Raw genomic sequence first — 22750 nt, 5'->3', positions numbered from 1 at the left:
CAAATAAATTCACGGAGAAAAAAAAATGTCATTACTAAAGTAAAAGTGCTCCCCCCAAAAAGTTACGCTTTTGGGCAAGGGACGACTTGGATGGAATTTTGATCGTACGAGCTTATTGGCAGATATCCTTAGCTGAATGTCGGCCAATCAGAGGAGTTCCTTGAGTAGCCGACAAAATTAATGAAGTTATATTAGTTAACTCTAATTTGAATACTTTTTTTTTTTTTTTTTAAATTAGACCTAATTTTCAATAGGTGATACCGAAAAAAAAAAAATCTAACACAAAAAACATACAGTATTTCTCCGGAACCCAACATCCAATTTTGGCCTTCCAACCGAGACAAAACATTTTCACAAAATGTCATTTTAAAGAAATCTTTTAACATTGTACATACATTTTTTTATCCTCTGCAACAACGACTGTGGCTTACTGAGACGCTGTGACTGCATATCCGTTACGTGACGTGACGTCTGTGATACTGCCCCCACAGGACCAAGAAGGAACAGCACAATCCCAATTGAATTGACACAAAACATTTCTTGACATTATAAACATGTGCGCTGTTTTTTTTGGGGGGGGGGGGGGGGGCTGGAACGACGTAATGGCATTTGCATTCATTTCAAATGGGAAAGCCGATTTGAGATGATCGTGGTCACGAAACAAATGGAAATGTCAACATGGATTTGAAGCGGCTCTTATTTGCACAAAAAAATATCATTTGAAGTCAACTCAAGCGGCCAGTTAAGATCTGACGCTGGCCTTTCCCCAAGATCATCTCCTGCTTTGAAAATGTTCATTTTCCCCCTCCCTGAGCGAGTCGACGACGTCGGGATGATGGAATTGTCATTGAGGACGCGCCGCACGTTTCACTCCGGGGCTGCGGCTTGCGAGAGCACAGCCATTCCTTTATTGTCATATTCCTTTATTGGTAATTAGTTTTATTGCACAAGCGGTGCAAGCTGTAGCTCCCCTCAGCCATGAAGAGGATGCGAGGAGGAAATTGGGAGGCGTAAAATGGAGAATGCGCTCGTGACGTCTCTCCGCCGCAAGTCACTCCGGTTAGATGTCGACGTTCCACTTATATTAGAAGAAAGAAAAAAAAAGGTTGAAAATAAGACGGATATGCTACACAATTGGCGAAGAGTGCTATAATAAACAGGAAACGGTCGTCTGCAAACTGCAGTATATTCGTCATTTTCGTAGAGGATAAAGAATGTATGCCTGTGAGTGTGTGTGGGGTTTTTTCTTCCTACATAATGTTACTCCCAACGTTTGTGTTCAAATATCTGCTGGGTTATGAATTTAGCAACGCAGACTTCATTAAAGCAAAGCTATGCGGTTGTTTCAAATGCACAACGTGGAATTATTTGTTTTAGAATGCTAACGCTAACCCTGACACAAAATGCAACTTATTTCAAACTTCTCAACCGATTCAAAACATTCTAACTCCTAGCTTCAGGGCACCCTGGAAACCATTTTTCCACTGTTTCAAATTCCTGTTTTCCCCCAACAGTTACAAATTTTCCATGAAAATGAATTTGGTTAATTCTTCCACATTACAACTTCAAATGTTATAATATTCACAAAGTTCAAGGCACCATGGGAAACATGTTTCCTTATTCCTCAAATTCCTACTTTTTCCACAATTTCATAGTTTTAATGAAAAAAAGAAAAACCTATTGAAATAAATACTCAATTTTACCCTTGCACGTCGCTCAAACTATTTTAAATGATCACATCTTCAAAATAGTGACAGAATCCAGGTCATTTTGGTTACAGATTCAAAAAATAGGAACATTTCTCAGTATTTTACATTTTCCATGACAACATTCCCGAATCAATTCCATATTTTTCTTGATAAAACTGGTTCCTTTTTCTTTTCTTTTTTTTATGGGCCTCACTGAGCTCACGTTCAACATATTTTCATTCAAAATTAAATCAGCTCCTCAGCATTCACATGCAATTTCTGCAGGAATTGACTTCTCTCGTTAGTAGATAAATGTCCAATGTTTAATAATCATCACTTCGTTAGTCCTCAGTAGCATCACAGCGGGACGCCCCAAGGCTGACGGACAGCGTCGCACCCGGAGGAATTCCAAGTCAATCCGATTTGCACGCCAGGGGCCCCCGTAATGCAATCTTTTCCCTTTTCCTGTGATTTACCGCTTGGAATCTTTCAAGCTCGACTATCTTTTCTTGTTTCTATTAATCTGGCTGAAGTGTTGTGATGCATGGCCCGCTTGGCCAGAATGCGCCGAAGCTCACCTCCCTCGCGTAGGAACCGTTTAGCGGTTCTCGAGCCCCCCCCCCATTCATTCATCTCGTTTCTACGGTGGATGGTCTTCAGGCAAAGTCTGATCCCATTTATATCTTTTTATAGCTCACCAGGAGGAGGGAAAACCTCCCGTTTGCCCGGTGAATTGTGGCTGAAAGTCAAGCGCTGGCGTGGCTTCGCATAAAAGCCGTCCGTCCTACAATAGAGAGCTTCACATCACCGCCCCCGCGCCAAGGACGCGGTGACCTTCAGCTTTAGGTTGGTAGGGAGTGGACCAGGGGGGGGCGGGGCGTTGGCCCAGTAAGGCTGAACCGCTCCTCCATCAAGAGCTCCCATCTTCTCAGACAGCCGCCATTGTTCCTTAATAAATTCACAGAATACTAAATGAGGCAGCTTTAGTCCGGGCAGGGGGGGCACGACACGGGCCAGGAATGTACAATGTAGAACATATGCATATGCATTTTTTTTTTAATAATTCAATGATGCCTTACTAACATAAATAAATCATAATGTTTAACAGTGTTAACCAAAGTGTGTGTGTGTGTGTGGGGGGGGGGGGGGGTTAATTGAATGGCTCATGTCCTTGGTGGAGGTAATGAAACTAGGAATGTTTCCCTAAATATGTCTTTAGGTAGGTCAACGTTTCGCACACCACCAAACAAAAATGTATACAGTGTTCAGATTTTTAAGTGATTTGAGACAATTAAAAAAAAAAAATACTTTTACCAGGTAAGCACTGAGGTCTACCCATTACATGCTAGCATTAGGCTATAGCGTACGTTATATGTTAGCATTAAGCTGGCATTTGTATCTATCTAAAAATAAGTATTAAAGCATGTACTTATAGTTTGTTTTTTTGGTTCCTTTTGACATAGCGGACTTGTGGAGAAGAGTCTGCTACCACAATGTAGTCACCAGATAAGCTAACTGCTAGCCTAGCTTCTTCTATTTCTTCTTCTAGCTACACTCCTCCTCCTTTTCCTCCTTTTCCTCCTCTTCGTTCTTCTTCTTCTTCTAGCATTGCTAATTTCAGTTAGCCTGTGGACAGTTTCCCATTACGTGCTAGCATCAGGATATAGCGTACGTTATATGTTAGCATTAAGCTGGCATTTTCATCTATCTAAAAAGAACTCTTAAAACATGTCATTTTAGTTTGTTTGTTTTTGCCTTTTGCCATCGCAGACAGCGTCTGCTACCACAATGTAGTCACCAGATAAGCTAACAGCTAGCCTAGCTTCTTCCATCTAAAACTACTACGACTACAATCTTCTTCTTAGTAGTAGTATAGTAATTATTAGTGCGTCCGTGTCATTTCAATCGCGTTTCTGTTTCATCACCGTAATTGTCGCGCCGCTTGTGTCAGGGAAACGCGAATGTTTCGACCCGTCGCTAAATGGCCGAGCCCGTCAAGAGTGCGTATATCTCTGCCGCTGAGGTGGTGTTTATCCTGCTAACATACTGTAAATCTTTCAGCACCACCAGCCCGAGGTTGTACGCCGTGACATTCATCTCGGCTCAACAGACTCTTCATCTTTTATCCGAGTCCTGTCGGGTCCACGGACACGTTTCTTTACGGCTCAATCAATCAGAGGAGGCGCCGGTAGCACAGAATGCCCGGCGGCGACCCTTGCGGCGGACCTCGCACTGGCAGGGAGAGGATTAGCATCGCGTATACACTTTTGTATATGGATCTGTGCCTTTTGCCTCAGGCTCATTGTTACGTAAATCTGCAAAATAGCAACAATACAAAATTACGTATGTCCTATTTAAAAATCTGATATACAGCGAGACCACAAAACATGAACCGAAAAATGGCAAGGGATGAAAGAACTGTACATGTGAAAAGATGGAAAAAATAGGACGGCAACCTCGGTGTTTAAATCCAGTCTTTGTTAGCCAACTATTGCTCTGTAGCGGCTAAAAGTAAATGTTGCCATTTTTCACAGCGACGTGATGACGGGTCCTAATTCATCGTCGCTGCAGCGGAACTGAGTTTTATCTCTCATTTTAAGCCGCAGACTTCTTCACGTTCATGAATACTGATGAATTGTTATGAAGCTACTTTTTGCACACGACTCATAAAACCCGATGTCGCGGGTGGGGGGGTTGCGGGCATTTGGCGTAATTGAGTTAGATTGTTGATTCTTCTAATCCTGACGCGAGTCTGCGCCGTCTGCAAATTTAAAGTGGAATTCCGCCGCAAATTACCTGCCGCGCGCCGGTTGAGTCAGACGGGTAATACGTCCTAATCCGGAGCAAATTGACTTTATTTGTAACGTACTATTTCGTCCGTTTCTTTTGTGGATGCAGTGTAATAAAGCAGCGGGTTTATGGCGGAGGCTCGTGAATCTTCAAAATTGCAGCCGACACGCTGAATTTACGTCCGAGTCGGCAACGGTAGAAAGAAATTAGGCGGGTACAAAAGTGCTGCTATGTATTTTCAACTTATTATTCACATTTTTTTTTGCCATTCATCAAACTTACTGTCAACTGTTTGCCACAACTTTCTGGAAATACACTGCCCTCTGGTGGTTTGGAGTGTAAAACATATTAGCTATTTAAGTATTTTGTGAAAAACCCATAGTTTGAGCTGAAACTCACAGATATTGAGAAACTTTATTTGAGTGAAGTGTGTTTGGCTTTTTTGTGAGTTTTTTTTGTGGTGCTAAATACTGTATTTATATTAACCTAAAAAGCTGTAAAAACCCATAAAAAAATATATTTGGTGCAAATCTATCCAAAAATTCAGATTTCCATGATAAAGTGAGGATTTCCACCAAAAAGAAGTACGTTCCACCCAAAAACCGGCGAGTAATTGAAACCTACTGAAAAAAGTGGCACACACAAGATGGCGTCGAAGCAGTACTATTGACGCCAATGAATAGGCGAGTATCAGCAAATACTAGAAGATAGGACATGATCTATTTTCTGATTTTGGGGATTGTGAGGTATATAAAAAAAAAAAAAGTTTTTTTTTGTGTGCTGAAAGTCAAATTCATTCATGGCTTTAACGGAAGCCACGTGTGCGTGGGACGGGTCTGTGTTCCATCTGTACTCTCTGAAGTCTCATTGGCCCAAAATGGTTCCTTTTATGAAAAAAAAAATCTTCTCTGATTAGGAGAACATTGTGCGCTGCTGCACAGCTGCTCGACTGTTCCCGTAGTGTTGGGAATTTTCCCTGAGGTTGGGGGGGGGGGGGGGTAATGGAAGGAACAGAGATTCTTCTCAAACAATCTGGGACGTCGCCTGTTTAACTACTTTTACATTCATCACTCTTACAGCTGTTTTTTTTTGGGGGGGGGGGGGGGTCTGCTGCGACAGATTGCCTCCAGGCTTTTAGCGCTTTTAATGAACGTGTCTATCAAAACAACTTATCATATCACGCAGCCTGTAATCGGACCATGAGGGGAACATATCACCCGAGGGGGGAGGGGCACTTTCAGGTGTTTCATATGCTAATTCGTCATCCCAGCGGACGTGGAATAAACAAGCATCGCTGCTATGTTTAACTCTCATTCGTATCAAATCCAGTGGTGGAAATAAACAAAGCACTAAAAAAAAACCTCTACTTTGTTACTGCACTTAAGTATGTTTTCAGTAATCCTCTACTTATTTATTTCTCTAACAACTTTACTCTTTTACTCCTTACATTTGGAAACAGATATCTGTACTTTATACCCCTTATTCTGTTTTCTACCCACAGCAGATGAAAAAAATAATAATCACAGGACCGTGAATATATCTCATTAGATGTCCTTTCAAAATTAATGTTAATACAATGAATCAAAGGACATTACAGAAATTTTAGTTATTTTTACTTTTTAAAAAAATTGTCAATTCACAAAGAAATCATGGCAAAATTCAGAATTTTTACTTTTAATTTCTCAGTAAAAAAAATTCTCATTTTCTTTTTAGGGTTTTAGAGTTGGATTTTACATTGTATTCCATTAAATAACAGACACATATTTGTGAAATTACGATACATTTGCGAACGTATCTTAACAATCAATATATGTATTTCTAATAAAAAAAATTTTTTTTGTAAAATAACAGAAATATTGTGTTTTTACAGTTAGTGATTTAATGTTATTTTATATTTGACATGTAAAATCAGAGTTTTTTTATTTATTAAATGATATTTTAAAAATACAGAAAAAAAACGTAAAATAAAAAGTAAAATTCAATTTTTTTTTTTTAATTATTATTCAAAAAATGTTTTACAGTGTAGGGACCATTAAAAACAATGGTAACAAATTCAGAGACGCAAGATTTCCCATCTTTGGTCATATTTAGGACAATTGTTCGACTTTGTTGGCTCAAAAAATATTTTGTGAGGAATGTGTTGTGTGTTGTGCGAGCTGAAAAAACCTTTTTGGTTCTCTGTCTAATCTGAAGAAGCACGTGATCCTAATGAGGATAAGCACTGTAGAAAATCAATGAATGGAAGAGGCCAAATTCTGATCTGAAGATAACAGATTTCTTGCATCTTATTCTTTTTCTCTTATACAAATTGTGCCACTTGACAGCAAAAAAAAGAAAGAAATTCACGGCCATTAAAAAATTTGCAATTGCTTAAAAATGGCGGCAAAGCCCTTTTTTTCCCTATTAGACAAGGCAATGATCTGACTCGATGATACTCCTGTTCTTAGTTCAACTTAGTTACTTTCTACCAAGATGCCACCAGATGGCACTAAAGCAAAAAAAAAAAAAATTAGACATGGCCTTGTCCTGAGCACCACAGTAGCAAATCAGTGTTTTGTTTTGGCATTTTTGTGTGTGTGTGGCAATTAACTGGAAAAATGTCACAATGGCATTTATTTCTGTTCTTTTCAAGGCCGCTTTACCAGCACAGCATCAACAATAATGACAAAAGGCGCAATTGCAGTGTGAATTTCAATGGGCCGCCCTTTCGTGACTCCTGTTTGCTTTCAATCTTCCGACGTATCGGAGCAAAAAGAGCTTTTCATCCCCGAGTACACCGGATCAAGCAGATATGATACGATTATGGAGTAAGCATTTGATACAATGCAAAATGTCAAGCACACGTTCAGTCCTGCTCAGGTTTTCTTTTTGTGCTCCCCCATTGTGTTACTCATGGATTACCTGACATGTTATATAAAGTGTTGGGTTTTTTTGGGGGGGAGGGGGGGGGCTACACTCCAAGGGTACTCCAATGTCGGAATGGCAGCACATGACTCCAAAAAAACATTATCGTGAAGCTTTATCTGATCCATGTGGAAAAAAGACATATGATAGCCTTGCCACACTGAATAAGAAGCTAACATTTCCAGCATAAAAAAGATGTTTTAACTCCACTCATGATGTAACTTAAAACATTTGGGAAAGACTGTCTTTCAAATATCATCATGCATATTTGTGTAGAATTCATATTTTAACATGCGTGTTGAGAAGGTGGCTAATTTAGCAGGCTAGCTAAGGAAATGAGGAAAAGAAAGCTTTAGCCTTTAAGCTAAGCTAAAGACGCCTCTTCGTATTTCATAATATAACATAGTCATTTCACTAAAAGGAAGGCTAACGTAGCAGGCTAGCTAAGGAAATGAGGAATAGAACAGCTTAGCCCTATGTTAAGCCTTTAAGCTAAGCTAAATGTACATTTGAGTATTTCCTAATATAAGATCATCATTTCACTAAAAGGAAGGCTAACGTAGCAGGCTAGCTAAGGAAATGAGGAAAAGAACAGTTTAGCCCCATGTTAAGCCTTTAAGCTAAGCTAAATGTACATTTGAGTATTTCCTAATATAAGATCATCATTTCACTAAAAGGAAGGCTAACGTAGCAGGCTAGCTAAGGAAATGAGGAAAAGAACAGTTTAGCCCCACGTTAAGCCTTTAAGCTAAGCTAAATGTACATTTGAGTATTTCCTAATATAAGATAATCATTTCACTAAAAGGAAGGCTAACATAGCAGGCTAGCTAAGGAAACGAGGAAAAGAACGGTTTAGCCCTATGTTAAGCCTTTAAGCTAAGCTAAAGGTACCTCTTAGTATTTCATAATATAAGATCATCATTTCACTAAAAGGAAGGTTAACATAGCAGGAAAACAATTGACTTGATTTATGACATGCTTAACCCAAGTAATGACTTGAAAAAAGATCAGCACATGTGAGATAAAAAAAAGATGTCTTGTTATGTCTCTGAAAAGTCTCTTCAAACCCATATTCCCCCTCCCGCCCGAGGGTAAAACACGCTAGCCGTTGCGCCTGTGAAGTGAACGCAGCACTCGAAACACAATCCGCCATAAAACAAACGTACACTACTTTTCACGCTTGCTTGTTGGAGGATCCCCGAAGCACTGCCGCATTGGCTTTTGAACAAGTTGGCGCAGTTGATGCGTTCCCGTGGCACGCCACACTGCTGTCACCAACGCGTTTTGATGTCTGTGAAGAGGACATTGAACTTGTTTGGGGCGCTATTAACATGAAACGTGTTAGTGGCTTTGATTTTTCTCCCCCAGGAGGCTTCCTTTGCTCGCAGAGCCTCGTTTGCACCCACAGTCGTTACATACTGCTCATTTTGCATGTCAGTTTTAAAATCAGGAAACAAATGACCTCATAAAAATTGTTAAGAATCAAATTATGAACTATAGATCTTTACACAAATATATTAATAGTGTGTCTGAGATTAATAACTGGATTTAATCAGCGTTTCGCAGATAAGGGAAATTATTCGTTTTGTTTTAACCACTTTGCCGCGTTGTAAGTACTTGATTTCCATTCTTTATGTTTAGTATGTATGACCATTTAAAAAGCAGCTTTCAAAAGTTATTATTTTGTACCATACAGTTTTTTTGTGCAATTTGTGACACTTTAGGAAAAAATATATTCTTGGGTGAAAATACGACATTTTGAGTGTCAGGTCAAATGTCATAACAATTGGACCTGAACTATGTACGCCTATGTAAGGATAAAAAAGGTGATTAGTGTCCAGAGGTGACAAATCCAGGTCCAGAAAATGAAAACCCTTCCACAGTTTGGCTTTAACCCCAGGTGCTAGATAGATAGCTCCCATGGTGCTCGTTTAGCTGCTAGGGAGCTAGCTAGTTAGTTAGCACCTGGGGATATAGACAAACTGTGGGATGCTAACTCCCTAGCAGGTAAACGAAGCACCATGGGAGCTAGCTAGGGAGCTAGCATCCCACAGTTTGGCTTTAACCCCAGGTGCTAGATAGATAGCTCCCATGGTGCTCGTTTACCTGCTAGGGAGCTAGCTAGTTAGTTAGCACCTGGGGATAAAGACAAACTGTGGGATGCTAGCTCCCTAGCTAGCTCCCATGGTGCTCGTTTACCTGCTAAGGAGCTATCTAGCTAGCTAGCTAGCTAGCTAGAATCAATGGTTAAAGCCAAACTGTGACGGGGGTTTTATTTTCTGGACCTGGATTTGCCACCTCTGTTAGTGTCATTAGCGAGAGTTTATTTTTATGGCCCTATGAAGTAAAAGCTGCCCTGAGGAGGTTTTCCATGTTGGCTTTGGTGGTCTCCTCACATGGTTTCGACCATCATCAGCTTGAAATTGGCAACTACAACCCCCAACTACTACCTAAAAATAAACAAACAAATTGAAACAAACTAAATAAATACACTTTACTCCCCCCCCCCTCAAATACGCCGTTAAAATTGTTCCACGTCACCTGACTTGACAGATGTGTAGCGAGTTAAGAATGCGGGCAGAGTTGGAACATATGTGTTGTCTCGTACTGTTGATGTCATAAAAGCCGGGTTACCATGGCCGGCGGCTGATTTCATCCCCTTTGCGAGCGTTCGCCTCCGACGCTGTTCATGTTTCGGATTCCGGCAGCGGCTTAGCGCGTGACTGAGAACATTTACGAGCAAAGGAGTAAGCATACATCATTTCAGCCGACAGCCCACGGAGGAATTTCTCTTAAATCCTCCACTTCTGCTTATTCAACTGTACGTCTTTGGGAACGGAATGTGGACCGCAATCTTAAGATCTGAGGAGACGCACCCGACGAGGTCGCAGGGAAAACCTGCTGGATCAAGTGAAAACGGACGACCCTGAGCCACATCCGGCGTGCTGTTATTTAAACAGATCTAAGTGCGTCTGTTTGACGGGTCTTGCTAAATGGATTAGTTTTATTCATTTTGGCAGAAAATATGCATCCTTATTGTAAATGAGAAAATAGCTAAGCTACTGGCCAAAATATTTACTTGCCACTTGATTTACTTTATTTGTTTTTATTCTGTCTTATTATGTCATTACCTTGTGTATTTGAAGGGGAAGTCAACCCCCCAAAACTTTTTGGGACAATAAAATGTTCTACGCAGCCCCACGAGTCAAAATATTGTATTCTGGTGAGCTAAGCAGCAAAATAAAGCCATTTTTATCCATCTCGTGGAGCGGCCATTTTGCCACTTGCTGTCGACTGAAGGTGACATCAATGTTGCTCAGGTCTCAGGTAACAACCAATCACAGCTCAGCTTCAGAAAAAAAAAAGGTGAGCTGTGATTAGTCTTTGCCTGAGCAACTGTGATGTCATCTTCAGTCAACAGCAAGTGGCAAATATGGCCGCCCCCTGAGATGCATGAAAATGGCTGGATTTTGCTTCATAACACATATTCCACAAATGAAATATTAATCAGAATGTCATGTTTAGACTAGTGAGGTCACAAACACACACATATATATATATTATTGTTTTATATATATATATTATTTTAAGGTTGACTTCAACCAAAAATGGTTGAAGGCTGGAATGGATTAATTGCATTTCCATTCATTTCAATAGGGAAAGATGATTTCAGTTATTTAGGCCACCATGTAGCTCCGCCCTGTGAAGAAAATTAATTTGAAACCACTGTCAGAAGGTCTTGCCACCATCCTTCAAGACTTTCCAAAACGCAAATACCACTTCCACAGTTTCAGCCCCGAGTGAGCTGCTGTTTCTGCTTTATCGCCTCCTAATGAACCAGAAGCTCGTTTTCCCACTTTAAGCGGCACGCGCATTAATTAGCGGCTATAGCGCGCAACTGCGATTAGATACAAACGCCTCTTGACACAGTGCTTGTACCGTCGACACTGGAACGGATCAATATGACACGCACGCACCTCGCGCGCTCGTGTCGGGTGCCAGGCGACTGATATGTTGAATTGGACGAATTGAGCTGCTGAATGGCGGCATGTCAACAGCCAAGCAAGCAAGCAGGGTGCCACTTTGGCTTTTTTTACTCTGAAATTTCCACCTGTCCATTCATTGAGGTAGCAAATCCAGATCCAGAAAGTAAAAAAACCCTGCCACAGTTTGGCTTTAGCCACTTGTGCTAGCTAGCTAACCGAACAGCTAGCTAGGGAGCTCGCTAGCTAGCACCTTGGGCTAAAGCCAAACTGTGGCGGGGTTTTTTACTTTCTGGACCTGGGTTTGCCACCTCTGAACCAATCACAAGGCACGGTGTAGCCAAACCCACATTCAGACTCGAAGTGGTCCGGGACTTTTCCAAGAGGACTTAGTCGCCGGTCCCACTGGATACTTGATGAAAACCTTTGCGAGAGATTTCTGATCATTTGTTACATTAATTGTGACAACACTTCAGCGACAACCTCGAGACGTGTTGCAATGCTTCAACGTGCACTTCACACTTTTTTTATTTTTTATCTATTCAGCGCGTCCTCACTCAGCCTCCGATCGCACGCGCGTCTCTCGATCCCCGAAAACAGCGGCTCGGCACGGGAGTCGTAAGACTCGGCGAGCGCGTGGGCTGATCCGAGCTGCCCGCGGGAATCACGGCGGCGTTTGAAAAGGCGGGGAAAACGCGTCTTCACTTGAGGCCTTTGAAAGGCTCCCTAACTGGAGCGAGCTGAACACTTGCAACTTTGTGGGAACAATTCGGGAAAGGACCTTTTCTGTTTCTAGCGCGCAAAGAAGCTTTACGACAGCAATGCCTGAATTTGTGTGGTGTGAAAAAAAGACTAATATTCTACAGCGCAGACACGGTTCACAAATGAACAAAAACAAATCATAATTAATCATCCGGCCACACTCCAGCATCTTGTAAAAACGACCCGATACTTTTGTCACCATAGTGCATCCCGTCAACTGAGGCAAATATCTTTTGTATGTTTTCACACCATGTCTTCTCTTCCCCACAGTTCTCCATTTGCTACCAAAATGGAGAATATCCCAAATGACTGTGATTTATGCAGGCCCATATCCAAATTCTCTGCAGCTTAGTGGCAAATCCTGACCTTGACAGGAATTTATCGTCTGGATGCAAAGAACTGTTTGACTTCTTGAACTTGACAAAAAAAAAAAAAGGAGCTGCGCTGTGAAAAGGAGACTTTTTTTTTAGGTAAAAAAAAGAAGAAAAAAAAAAAAGTAAACTAGTTAGTTAGTCAATTACAGTACAGTTATGCATTTCGAAAGATCAATAGCTATTTTGTTTTGTTTGTTTACGTTGTGCGTTTGTTCTTTTGTTCGGATTTTTGTTAAATCCGTCGATAGATATTTTGTTAGATCTGACTAACGATAATCTGTTGATCTTCAAAGATCTTGCCTGGAGGCAAAAGATGTTTCTCATGTCTTGACAACAAAGGAACCAGGCTGTGAAAACGAGACTTTACTTTTACTTAGTTCTAAAGATCAATAAGTTAGTTCTTTCATTAAATCAATAGTCGCAGTTACTCATTTACATCAATAGATTTAATTGATTAGAGTAGATTATATAGATGTCATTAGCTTGATAGATTAGCTGAATTTGTTTGTTTCGTCAATTCATTGGTTAACTAGTTTGTTTGTTACTTATTATATAATGAGTTTAAGTGTGTTGGTTCGTTCCAGTCAGTTACCGTATAATGACTTTGTTAGATCGAGCATTAGGTCGATCTACAGTTATCTTGTTAGGTCTGAGTGATAAGTGGTTCTGAAAATGGATAGAGTGAGAAAATGCTGAGCTTGAAAGGTATTCTGTGCCTGCAAAGACGTGACCAAGAAAAAAAAAAGAAAAGAAAAAAAAGTAGGAGGCTGTGAAAATGAGACTTTTCCATCAGCTAACCAAATAAAAGGATGAGGCATCAAGAAGCCAGGATGGGACGATGAACTCCCCCCCCGGGAGTTGAAATGTGACATGAAAAAGTGAATCGATAGGTGATGAAATGCGAGGCAAATGAAGAAAGATCAGCGCGTTAGGCGCATTCTTAAAAGGGATGGAGTCCATTTGTGGAAGTCCCACCCAGTTCACAGAGCGGGCTTTTCAGCGAAGCCATTAACGCCGGAGATAGTCGCTCTGATAATGGAGATCATTTGAAACTCAATCTCACAAGAACTTGTGCAGCTTCTTGGGCGGTGAGCAGATGTGGGCCAGTCGCCGTGGCAACAGCAGCAAACACCGGCGGTCGGGTAAACAGAGCCGCAAACAAACAAACAAACCTGTCCAGGACTCGCAGCACTTGACCTTCTCACAAAGTGGAAGGTTAGTCCTGGGGGAGGGGGGGGGGGGGGCAAAGTGAAATTTTGGGATTCAGAGGAAGCACCTCTGACGAGGCACTGGTGGAATTCAAATACTGTGTCGATAGACGCTGTAGATTAGATAGATCGATTTTGCATTTGGTTCGTCGTTCAATAATGTGAAGTTTGTTCGTTTTTTCTTTGACAAAGTTGATTTGCTAGCTAATTTGTTGGTTAGCTGATTCAGTTAGCCAACTTTTATTACACAAAGATGAACTATCTTTAAAAGCGGATGACGGAATTTTATCTTATTTTGATTGTTTTGTGTCCTAATGGTACAGTCCAGGAAGTGGTATGCTAGATACCAAAACATCAGCTCTGGGATTTTTTTTATTATTTTTTTATTTTTGAGGGAGTTTGGACTTGGAAGAGGTTTGTGGTCTAATAGGTGAAAATCGAGTTTATCTTTCTCAATGCAGATTTTTTTTTCCCCAACCGAAGACTGCACACGCCACCACGTAGGGGCGTTTGATGTGTCTCTCGTCAGACCTCAACGCCTCTTCACGTGGCCTCGTCAAAACCAGGCAAGGGCAGCGCAGCCGCACCCTTTTCCATTGTTTGGTGCACTGAAATCAAAGCCACTCTTGACTCTTTTGAAGAGAAAAATATATCCTTCTTACAGTATGCAAATGCCCCCCCTACCCCCTCCCACCCGCCACCTTCTCGTGAGCGGTAAATAAATTCAGTTGGATTACACGCAGACGTGTCTTTCCGCGTTGCACTTGAAAGGGAATCCGTGATATTGTTAAATATTAATCGTGAATACATTATCAGGCTGGCTGGCTGGCATTGCCTTTCACTTTTTTTTACCGTGGTAAATTTTAATCAAAACACCATTTGATAATGTTATGTAACGACAACATCTCATGTGTGTGTGCACGTGTGTATTTGTGTGTGTGTGTGTGTGTGTGTGTGTGTTTGCACCCTGTTGGCTGCCTGCACAAGGATTTACATCCAATCCGCCGGCGTGTCACTTTTTCTGTGATGCTTGGCTCTAAGTTAAAATTCGGGAAGTAGATGTGGTTAAGTTGTCACGGATGGGGGGAAAAAAATCCCTTGAACCTCTTTGATCCTGAGCTGGAATTACCTAAGTTGTTACTTTTTTTTTTTTTTTTTTTAAAGATATATACTATGGGATCAAAAGCCGTACTTGGCAAGGGCCCAACAATATCATTGGCTCATTGACATTCAACAGGACAGGAACGTTTGTGAATTCAGTTTGGCGGGCGTCATGCAGGCACAAACAAAGAAGAGTTTCACAACTACTGTAAACTATTTCCAAAGTATATTAGTCATTTGTCGGCCATTTTTTCAGCTTTCAATTCACCACGTTGCCCGTCTGTGAATCGGAGTGCTGTCAGTCGCGTCTGGCGGCGCTTTCATCGAGTTGTGTACATCGTCGAGCGTTTGAACTGAAACACAAAGGCAACGCGAAACAAGGGAGCAGGAACGTGCACTTCCCCGCACGCCTTCCCAGAAGGCTCGGAGCCCTCCCGAGATTTTGCTTCTCGCTCATTACAGGAAAACATTTGGAATTTATGGAGAAAATCCGCCAGCAAGTTCTTCCCTACACACCTTTGACTTGTGATTACAGTAATCCGCTGCAAATTGGTGGTTCACTACTCACAAAACATTCAAATAAACCATCTCATTTTGTGTAATGAAAGCCTGCTAGCTTAATGCTAGCATATAATGTGAAACACCATAAACAGCAACGGGAATTAGCATCAATGTTACTTTGATTAAAACCCTGAGCCTCAACACATACAGCATATAATAATAGCATATACTGTATATATATATGACAATTACTGGAGCTCAGTAGGCGACCTTCTCTGCCTCTTCTTCTTGTTCATAATTACATTTCATCTATTGCAGTACAGCTAAGCGTGGCACTGCACTGAAAGCGTACAACTTTATGTGTGTGTATTTATTTAAATTGAATAATTTGTAAACATTTATTTTGAATGGTGATGTCATAAAATGAATTTCAAATTATATTAAACTGGGATCAAAGATTGTAGTGCATTTATGGTTTGATTAACTCCCAAAAACATATACATACGTTCTATTTTAAATATTATCATGGTCCCAAAAACGTTTTTATATGTTTTTTGGTGTTTTTTTTAATGTATGCTAGAGCATACAGAAGGCTGTGATGCAGCCTCTGAACTGAAGAGAACGCTTAAAACAATGGCATTTATTACAAAAACGGCCAACAGGTGGCAGCAGAGTATAAGAGATCAACTAGGGTCATGTTGAAAAAAAGCTGTTTTCCCCTCAGTTTTAAACAGATTTGTGAATAATGATGAAACTTAGCTATATTCTAATGCAAATTGCTGGAAAACAGAAACAGATACCAATATACTTTTTCCTGATACTTTTTTCCTCTTATCTTTATCTTTGGTAGGTTCCATGTTTTTATAGCAATAGAACACAATATTCTGTTGGCCTTCCAAAATCCAGTAAAACAGCCGGGAGCAAAGGGGGTTGCTTCAGTAAAAATGGCTGGGAGTGAATGAGTTAATACAATCATTTATAAACATTTTGGGGTGTGTAAGTTTCGCTATCCGCGGCAGGGCTCAGTCCGTTTCCGTCTCCATTTTGAGCCCTTCCCGTGCATCACTAACCTGCTGTGGCCTCGTCCTGTTTTGTAGGCCTGCTCATCGGATCCGGCTGTGCGCTCTATCCGCTCGGGTGGGACAGTGAGGAAGTGCAACAGACGTGCAGCAACAGCTCGGACCAGTTTCAGCTCGGTGAGATGATGCAATCACTAAACAAAAAAAGAAAGAAGAAGAAAAACACATAAACGGGTTTGTTTTTGCTTCAATTCTCATCTGAATTGAAGTAAAAGCTGGTTTAAACAACACAAGGCATTTATCTGTCACATTGGGTTCATTTTGTAAGAATTCACGACAGGCGAAACAATACGAGGGCTGATTAAAGAGCAGGATGAGAGCACAATGAAGGATTATTCAGACTTTATTGGCTATTTTGAACCTAATGCAATATTCTTGTGTTGCTGTAGTGCTCACCAGTTGTGTTTTATATGATAAAAAGTCGTGGAACTAATTAGGAAAACTACAGTAGCCTACTTTATGTCTTATAGTCTGGTGACGAGTTTTATTTTTTTAATTACAATATTGCTTTAAAAATTTTGTATTTTTTTTTTAAATGTAACTCATCTACTCAACACAAATCACTGATTCAATATAAAACTTTTGAAGTTAATTACAATTTTAGCAATTCAAGCAGACAGTAGCAATGTAGAGCAACAGAACTCGTTGGGTCTCTTGTTGCTAGGCAGAATTCATGGGGCTCAATCTAAACTGCCCTTCTTAGGCCAGTGACATTCTCGGCATAAATCAGCCACGCCCCCTTGGCTGTTTGAATGACATTTGAAGGTTATTCGTACTTTGTCTGTTACTGTCTGATCAGCTTCTTTTTTTTCTTTTAAAGCAATGCAATTAAAAGAAAACAATTTACCACAATAGGCTGTTGCTATATGTTGAGCTTTAAAAGTATTTTAATTATATATATTTTTTTTAAATCATGATTCATTCTAAACCCACATTTAATTTCTCATAAGAAATGATTCATTATAAAACTTCAAAATTGAAAATGAATTTGAACAGTTAGACAAAAGCGATGCATATCAACAGAATTGGTCACTTGTTGCTGGACAGAATTCATAGGGGACTTAATAATAATAATCATCATAATAAATTGCATTCGTAATGCGCATATTATTACTTCAGTATTTAAATTCAATTCAAAATGACTGCAAAATGCTGGAGCTCTCAAAATGGAGGAGAGATCTTCACCTTGATATTTTACAAAGAAGCAAACAACAATCGCTATCAAAAGAGTTGATTTTTTTTCAAAAGTGCAAACTTTCTGTCTGTATCAAGTGATAGCGAAAGTGAAACATCCGATTGTGATGGAAATTTCACATATCTGACAAGCTTGTTAGCGCACTGTCATGAGTGTTGTTTGTCTGGTGCCAAAAGCGTCAGCTGTTTATAACATCACCAAGGTTGGAAATAACTTCAGCAGCATTTTTTTTTTTAACACCGTCACACAAGTGCTCGTTAGCACCGACGTTCTCCCGCGGGAATTCCACGCATTGCACGAATCGGATTCAATCATTTATTAGTTTGCAGATGCTCGACATTCACAACAGTCACGGAAATAAAGTTTTTCTTTTTTTAATAAGTCACAAAAAGGTACGCTGAGGTCGGTCGGCACGGCGGCGGTTCAAGCTGCACTAATTAGTGGAACTATTTAGTAGAAACTTACTGAGAAAATGTTATTTTTTCCGGAATTGGTTATGCAAAAAAGGGGTTGTTGTTTTCCGAATGGTTTGACTTTGGCTATCGACCTCTTAACATCTCGTGTGATGTCACGGAAACATCAACCGGGCTTTTGTTTGTACGGGGGTACTCGCACGTTTACGTTTAAGGACTCGCACCCAAAATCTCCATTTGTCAATCGTGATAACTGTCATGGTGGAAAGGGATGGTGGACCCAAATAACAGGGAAACAGGAATCAAAAGCAATGCGTGGGAGAAAGGTGAGCAGACAACCATGACTTGATGGGACGTGACTGGACTGGTCGCCAGGACTGGACGGGACGTGGGTAGACTGGTCGCCATGACTGGAATGACAAGTTAATTTGCCTTGACTTGCTGTAAAGTGACTTAACTTGGCTGCGGCGAGGGCGACTTGGCTGTGGCGAGGGCGACTTGGCTGCGGCGAGGGCGACTTGGCTGCGGCGAGGGCGACTAGGCTGCGGCGAGGGCGACTAGGCTGCGGCGAGGGCGACTAGGCTGCGGCGAGGGCGACTAGGCTGCGGCGAGGGCGACTAGGCTGCGGCGAGGGCGACTAGGCTGCGGCGAGGGCGACTAGGCTGCAGCGAGGGCGACTAGGCTGCGGCGAGGGCGACTTGGCTGCGGCGAGGGCGACTAGGCTGCGGCGAGGGCGACTAGGCTGCGGCGAGGGCGACTAGGCTGCGGCGAGGGCGACTAGGCTGCGGCGAGGGCGACTAGGCTGCGGCGAGGGCGACTAGGCTGCGGCGAGGGCGACTAGGCTGCGGCGAGGGCGACTAGGCTGCGGCGAGGGCGACTTGGCTGCGGCGAGGGCGACTTGGCTGCGGCGAGGGCGACTAGGCTGCGGCGAGGGCGACTAGGCTGCGACGAGGGCGACTTGGCTGCGGCGAGGGCGACTAGGCTGCGGCGAGGGAGACTTGGCTGCGGCGAGGGCGACTAGGCTGCGGCGAGGGCGACTTGGCTGCGGCGAGGGGACTTGGCTGCGGCGAGCGGCGAGGGCGACTAGGCTGCAGCGAGCGGCGAGGGCGACTAGGCTGCGGCGAGGGCGACTTGGCTGCGGCGAGGGCGACTTGGCTACGGCGAGGGCGACTTGGCTGCGGCGAGGGCGACTTGGCTTACGAATTTCCACACATAACAGACAATGCGCCCACACCGACTGGACAAACAACACACTAAACACAACAACACTAATGAGACACACCTGGGGAAGGGAAGACACACACAGGTGGACGTGGTTAGACATAACGAGACAATGGTACCAGGAACACAAGACCAAAAACACCAACCACAGACCAAAACAACATGAACACCCATAACGAACAAATACCCAACAAACCCCCACAGAATCGAAACATGACATTAACGTCAATGAATGACGATGAAACTGATTCGCATCTTACACGTTTCAGAGAAAACGCGTCCTGGTCCAACAAATGAAAAATCCAATGCTATCCGCTGTGCTAACGGGGTTTCTTCCTGCAGTCAACAGCTAATGGATCCGAATTCTCTTTGCAGGTTCCTGCCAGATCGGCTGGGCCTATTATTGCACGGGCGCCGGCGCGGCGGGCGCCATGCTGCTGTGCACCTGGTTGTCGTGTTTCGCCGGCAAGAAGCAGAAGCAGTATCCGTACTGAAGGAGGTGGGAGGAGCCAGGCCTGCCGAGCGGTTCTAATGACACCGCCTGACGGCGCTACTACGGTGCACAGCGAGGGACAAACTGCAGGGACTCTTTCATAATGCAGCACACACACACACGCAACACTGCTCAAAAAAAGGTCAGGGATGCGGTGAACCTCGCATATTCGTACATTCTCCCTAATTTGTAGATTTGTTTTGGGCGGGGGGGGGGGGGGTGCTTTGGTGTCATCTGGAGGCATTTTGCTGCCAAGGAACTATGTTGAACTGAGGGGAAGGACTTTATTTAGTCTTGTTGAATGAGAAAAAAGTGCTTTGCCGCCATCTTGTGGCATCTATCGGTATTATTTTGAGTGGGCACTGGTGACTTGCGGATGTTGACTCTTTGCAGCTGGGCCTGGTCCCGAATCCCTGCGAGCAGACGTGGTTCGCTGTATTCATCTTTGAGGTGAAATTTCAAGATGGATTTTAAATGCATTCGTGTATAACATTTTCTTCAGAGTCTAAACTTTTTCACTTGTTGTTGTGATTTTTATTCTCCACACTTTGCCGTGTAACAACTCCCATATAATATTTCCTATTTGCACCGTTCAAATTTCAACTCGCTTCAAAAATTCACGCCTTCCGGGGTATTTATCGTCTGATTTCACATTACTTACGGTATTCGCACAATTTAACGTTAAATATCAACTTTTCAATTCATTTTAGTACTGTAGTCATTTCCTGGGTTCAAAACCCCGCTTGGACCACATTTGAGCACTTTAGTCATTTATCTTTCAATTGACTTCATAATCACATGCATTCAAATCTTAGCATCCAGCTAACAGCATTCCCATGCAATTTCTGCAGGAATTTCACTTTGGAGGCGAACAGCAAAATTCCAGAGGTCAGAATGGAGGAAAATTCTCGCTAACCTGCAGACAATGCACAGGCCAGAATTTCTTTTTCAAGGATTTTACTGATAATTTGAAGTGAGAAGTTACCGATGTCAGGAAAGTGTGACATCTTAGTTGCTGGACGATCTCTGTTTTGGAGGGGAGGGGCATAAAGGCGGCTCATTTTTGGAGGAAGTGACCGATGCTGAGTAGTAAAATGGAAGAGTCTCAGGTACTTTAGCAGGACGAATATCCATTCATGGATCGAATTCCTGTTATGAATGTTGCCATTCGGAAGAGTTGGACATCCCAAACATTTGGAGAAGAAGTTCACTTGTAAAAGGTTCATAGCGCATTTTAGGTTCATCCTGAAATTTCACCCCGAGGTCAATATTCCCAACTTTTTGAGAGCAGTGTACAAATACACACGGTTTTGAAAATCTCCTCTTCATGTGTGGACCAACCTGTTTGTAATGCTTCATTTAACAACTTCTCTTTCTCTTCCACCTATTGATGTGTATGTGTCCTGTGATGAAGACTTAAGTCATAATAATAATAATAATAATATTGCAAACTTCATTGTAACGTGAAGTGTTCTCGTATCTTCATTGCCTTAAACGGCAACCCCTGAAATGCAATAATCCCCCCCCGACAAGCTTCTCCAGTCCCCCCCAAAAAAGAAGGATGCATACCTTATATGTTGTGTATGATCATGTATTTTTTTTATCATAATCGCACCTTTTGTTTTGTTTTGTATTCACGCCTCAAATTATTCTGTTTTTGTAAATAAATGTTTATGGAAAAACATTGTGTCGCATGCTTTGTGAGAGCTCACATTCCTAAAAAGCTTTTTTCCCATGACCTCCTGATCCTCTTCAGCGCCCGTGGGAGAACCCCCAACCCCCCCGTCCTCTTTCCAATCGATAATGAGGATAAGGACATGCGGCGCGCTCGGAATAACTTTCATCGACGTGCTGGATCCCGCGACCTTCACTCTCACACTCAGGATCCAGACGAAGCGCCGTGGAGCGCCGCCACGCCAATTGACCTGCGTTCAGGTTGTGTGATGCTTATCGGACTATTTTTAGACACGTGTCCACACTTCGGAGATCTCAGTGCACAGTCAGCTCATTTGCATCTGCTTAGCATGCGTGTTTCCCTCACAATGAGTGGCAATTCCCTAGCCCCCCACCCATAATAATGCTGATCCCACCTTCCCCACCGCCCCCACCCGTGCTTGTAAACATGGCTCTTCATCTTTATTCTCTGCTGATTGACCCACGGTCGGATGATGCCTCACCAACACCCGGCTTGACACTTAAAGGAAAAATATTGTACTTATTTTTTTTTTTTTTTTAACAGGTGTCATGTCTAAGATGCTTTTGTCAAAATACCTCAAGGATAAGAAATTATAGCACATGTTACACTTGAATTGTTTAGATAAATGTCAAATTTGGGGCTTTTGGCTTTTTATTAATATGAATATCAAATATGAAGCATATGGAAAAAAAAAATCACTGAGTAAGCTGAAATTGCACCCAATTGTCCAAAACATGTTGAAGTTCAAAATGGCACCGTCCAAAATTTCAAAATTATTATTGCCATTATTATATGTGGGGAACAAATCTTTATAGTACGCATGAGTAAAAATGTCCAAATTCTGGCCCATTGACTCCCATTATAAATCATAATTTTTCAGGTTTTTTTGACGCAGCTTGATGTGTTATAGTGCTTTTCTCACGATTACTAATTTAACCCTTCACTGGGGCATCAACTAAAAAAAAAGTTTTTTTTTTTTTACTTTATAGAGTCATAAAAGCCATAACACATCAGCTAATTAACATTTTTGGTTAAGCTGACTTATGTGCTTCCTATGTCCCCATTCTTATACCAAAACAAGAAAGCACGGTTGGGATCGAGAGCTCAGGCCTGTGAGCGTGTGTGGACGCAGTAGCAGTGACGTGTGTGAGTGTATGTGTGCGCGCGAGAGTATAAGCCCGTTCATGCAAGCGAGCGACTGTGTACCCCAATTTTAAAGACCCCCTCAAAATCCCAACACCAATTGAATATAGAATGTGTACCACTAAATTTCATAGGGAATAAAGTGGAAAAAAACATATTTTAAAATAAAATACCAAAATCATACTTTTTAGGCAACAAA

At 42.0% G+C, this 22750-nt stretch overlaps 1 protein-coding gene and 1 long non-coding RNA gene across 4 annotated transcripts in view; one reads left to right on the top strand and one right to left on the bottom strand.

Annotated features, from left to right (window-relative positions):
- LOC147171631 (LHFPL tetraspan subfamily member 6 protein) overlaps nt 1-21394 on the top strand; it is a 57961-nt gene extending 36567 nt beyond the window's left edge. For both annotated transcript variants that reach the window (XM_086080489.1, XM_086080488.1), the window contains 2 exons: nt 16409-16507; nt 19595-21394. In XM_086080489.1, the coding sequence (XP_085936615.1) occupies nt 16409-16507; nt 19595-19713 (218 nt within the window). In that variant the 3' untranslated portion in view covers nt 19714-21394. The remainder of the gene's footprint in view (nt 1-16408; nt 16508-19594) is intronic.
- Nucleotides 1-22750, bottom strand: part of LOC147171629 (uncharacterized) — a 34604-nt gene that overhangs the window by 3118 nt on the left and 8736 nt on the right. For both annotated transcript variants that reach the window (XR_015095570.1, XR_015095569.1), the window contains exon 3: nt 16382-16524. This is a non-coding gene — a long non-coding RNA (uncharacterized LOC147171629). The remainder of the gene's footprint in view (nt 1-16381; nt 16525-22750) is intronic.

This window comes from Leptonotus elevatus, chromosome 7, assembly GCF_054856555.1.
Source record: "Leptonotus elevatus isolate MCC_2025b chromosome 7, RoL_Lele_1.0, whole genome shotgun sequence".
Taxonomy (NCBI): domain Eukaryota; kingdom Metazoa; phylum Chordata; class Actinopteri; order Syngnathiformes; family Syngnathidae; genus Leptonotus; species Leptonotus elevatus.
The sequence above is the reverse complement of the archived record's forward strand: the minus strand, read 5'-3'. Positions and strand labels throughout refer to the sequence as shown.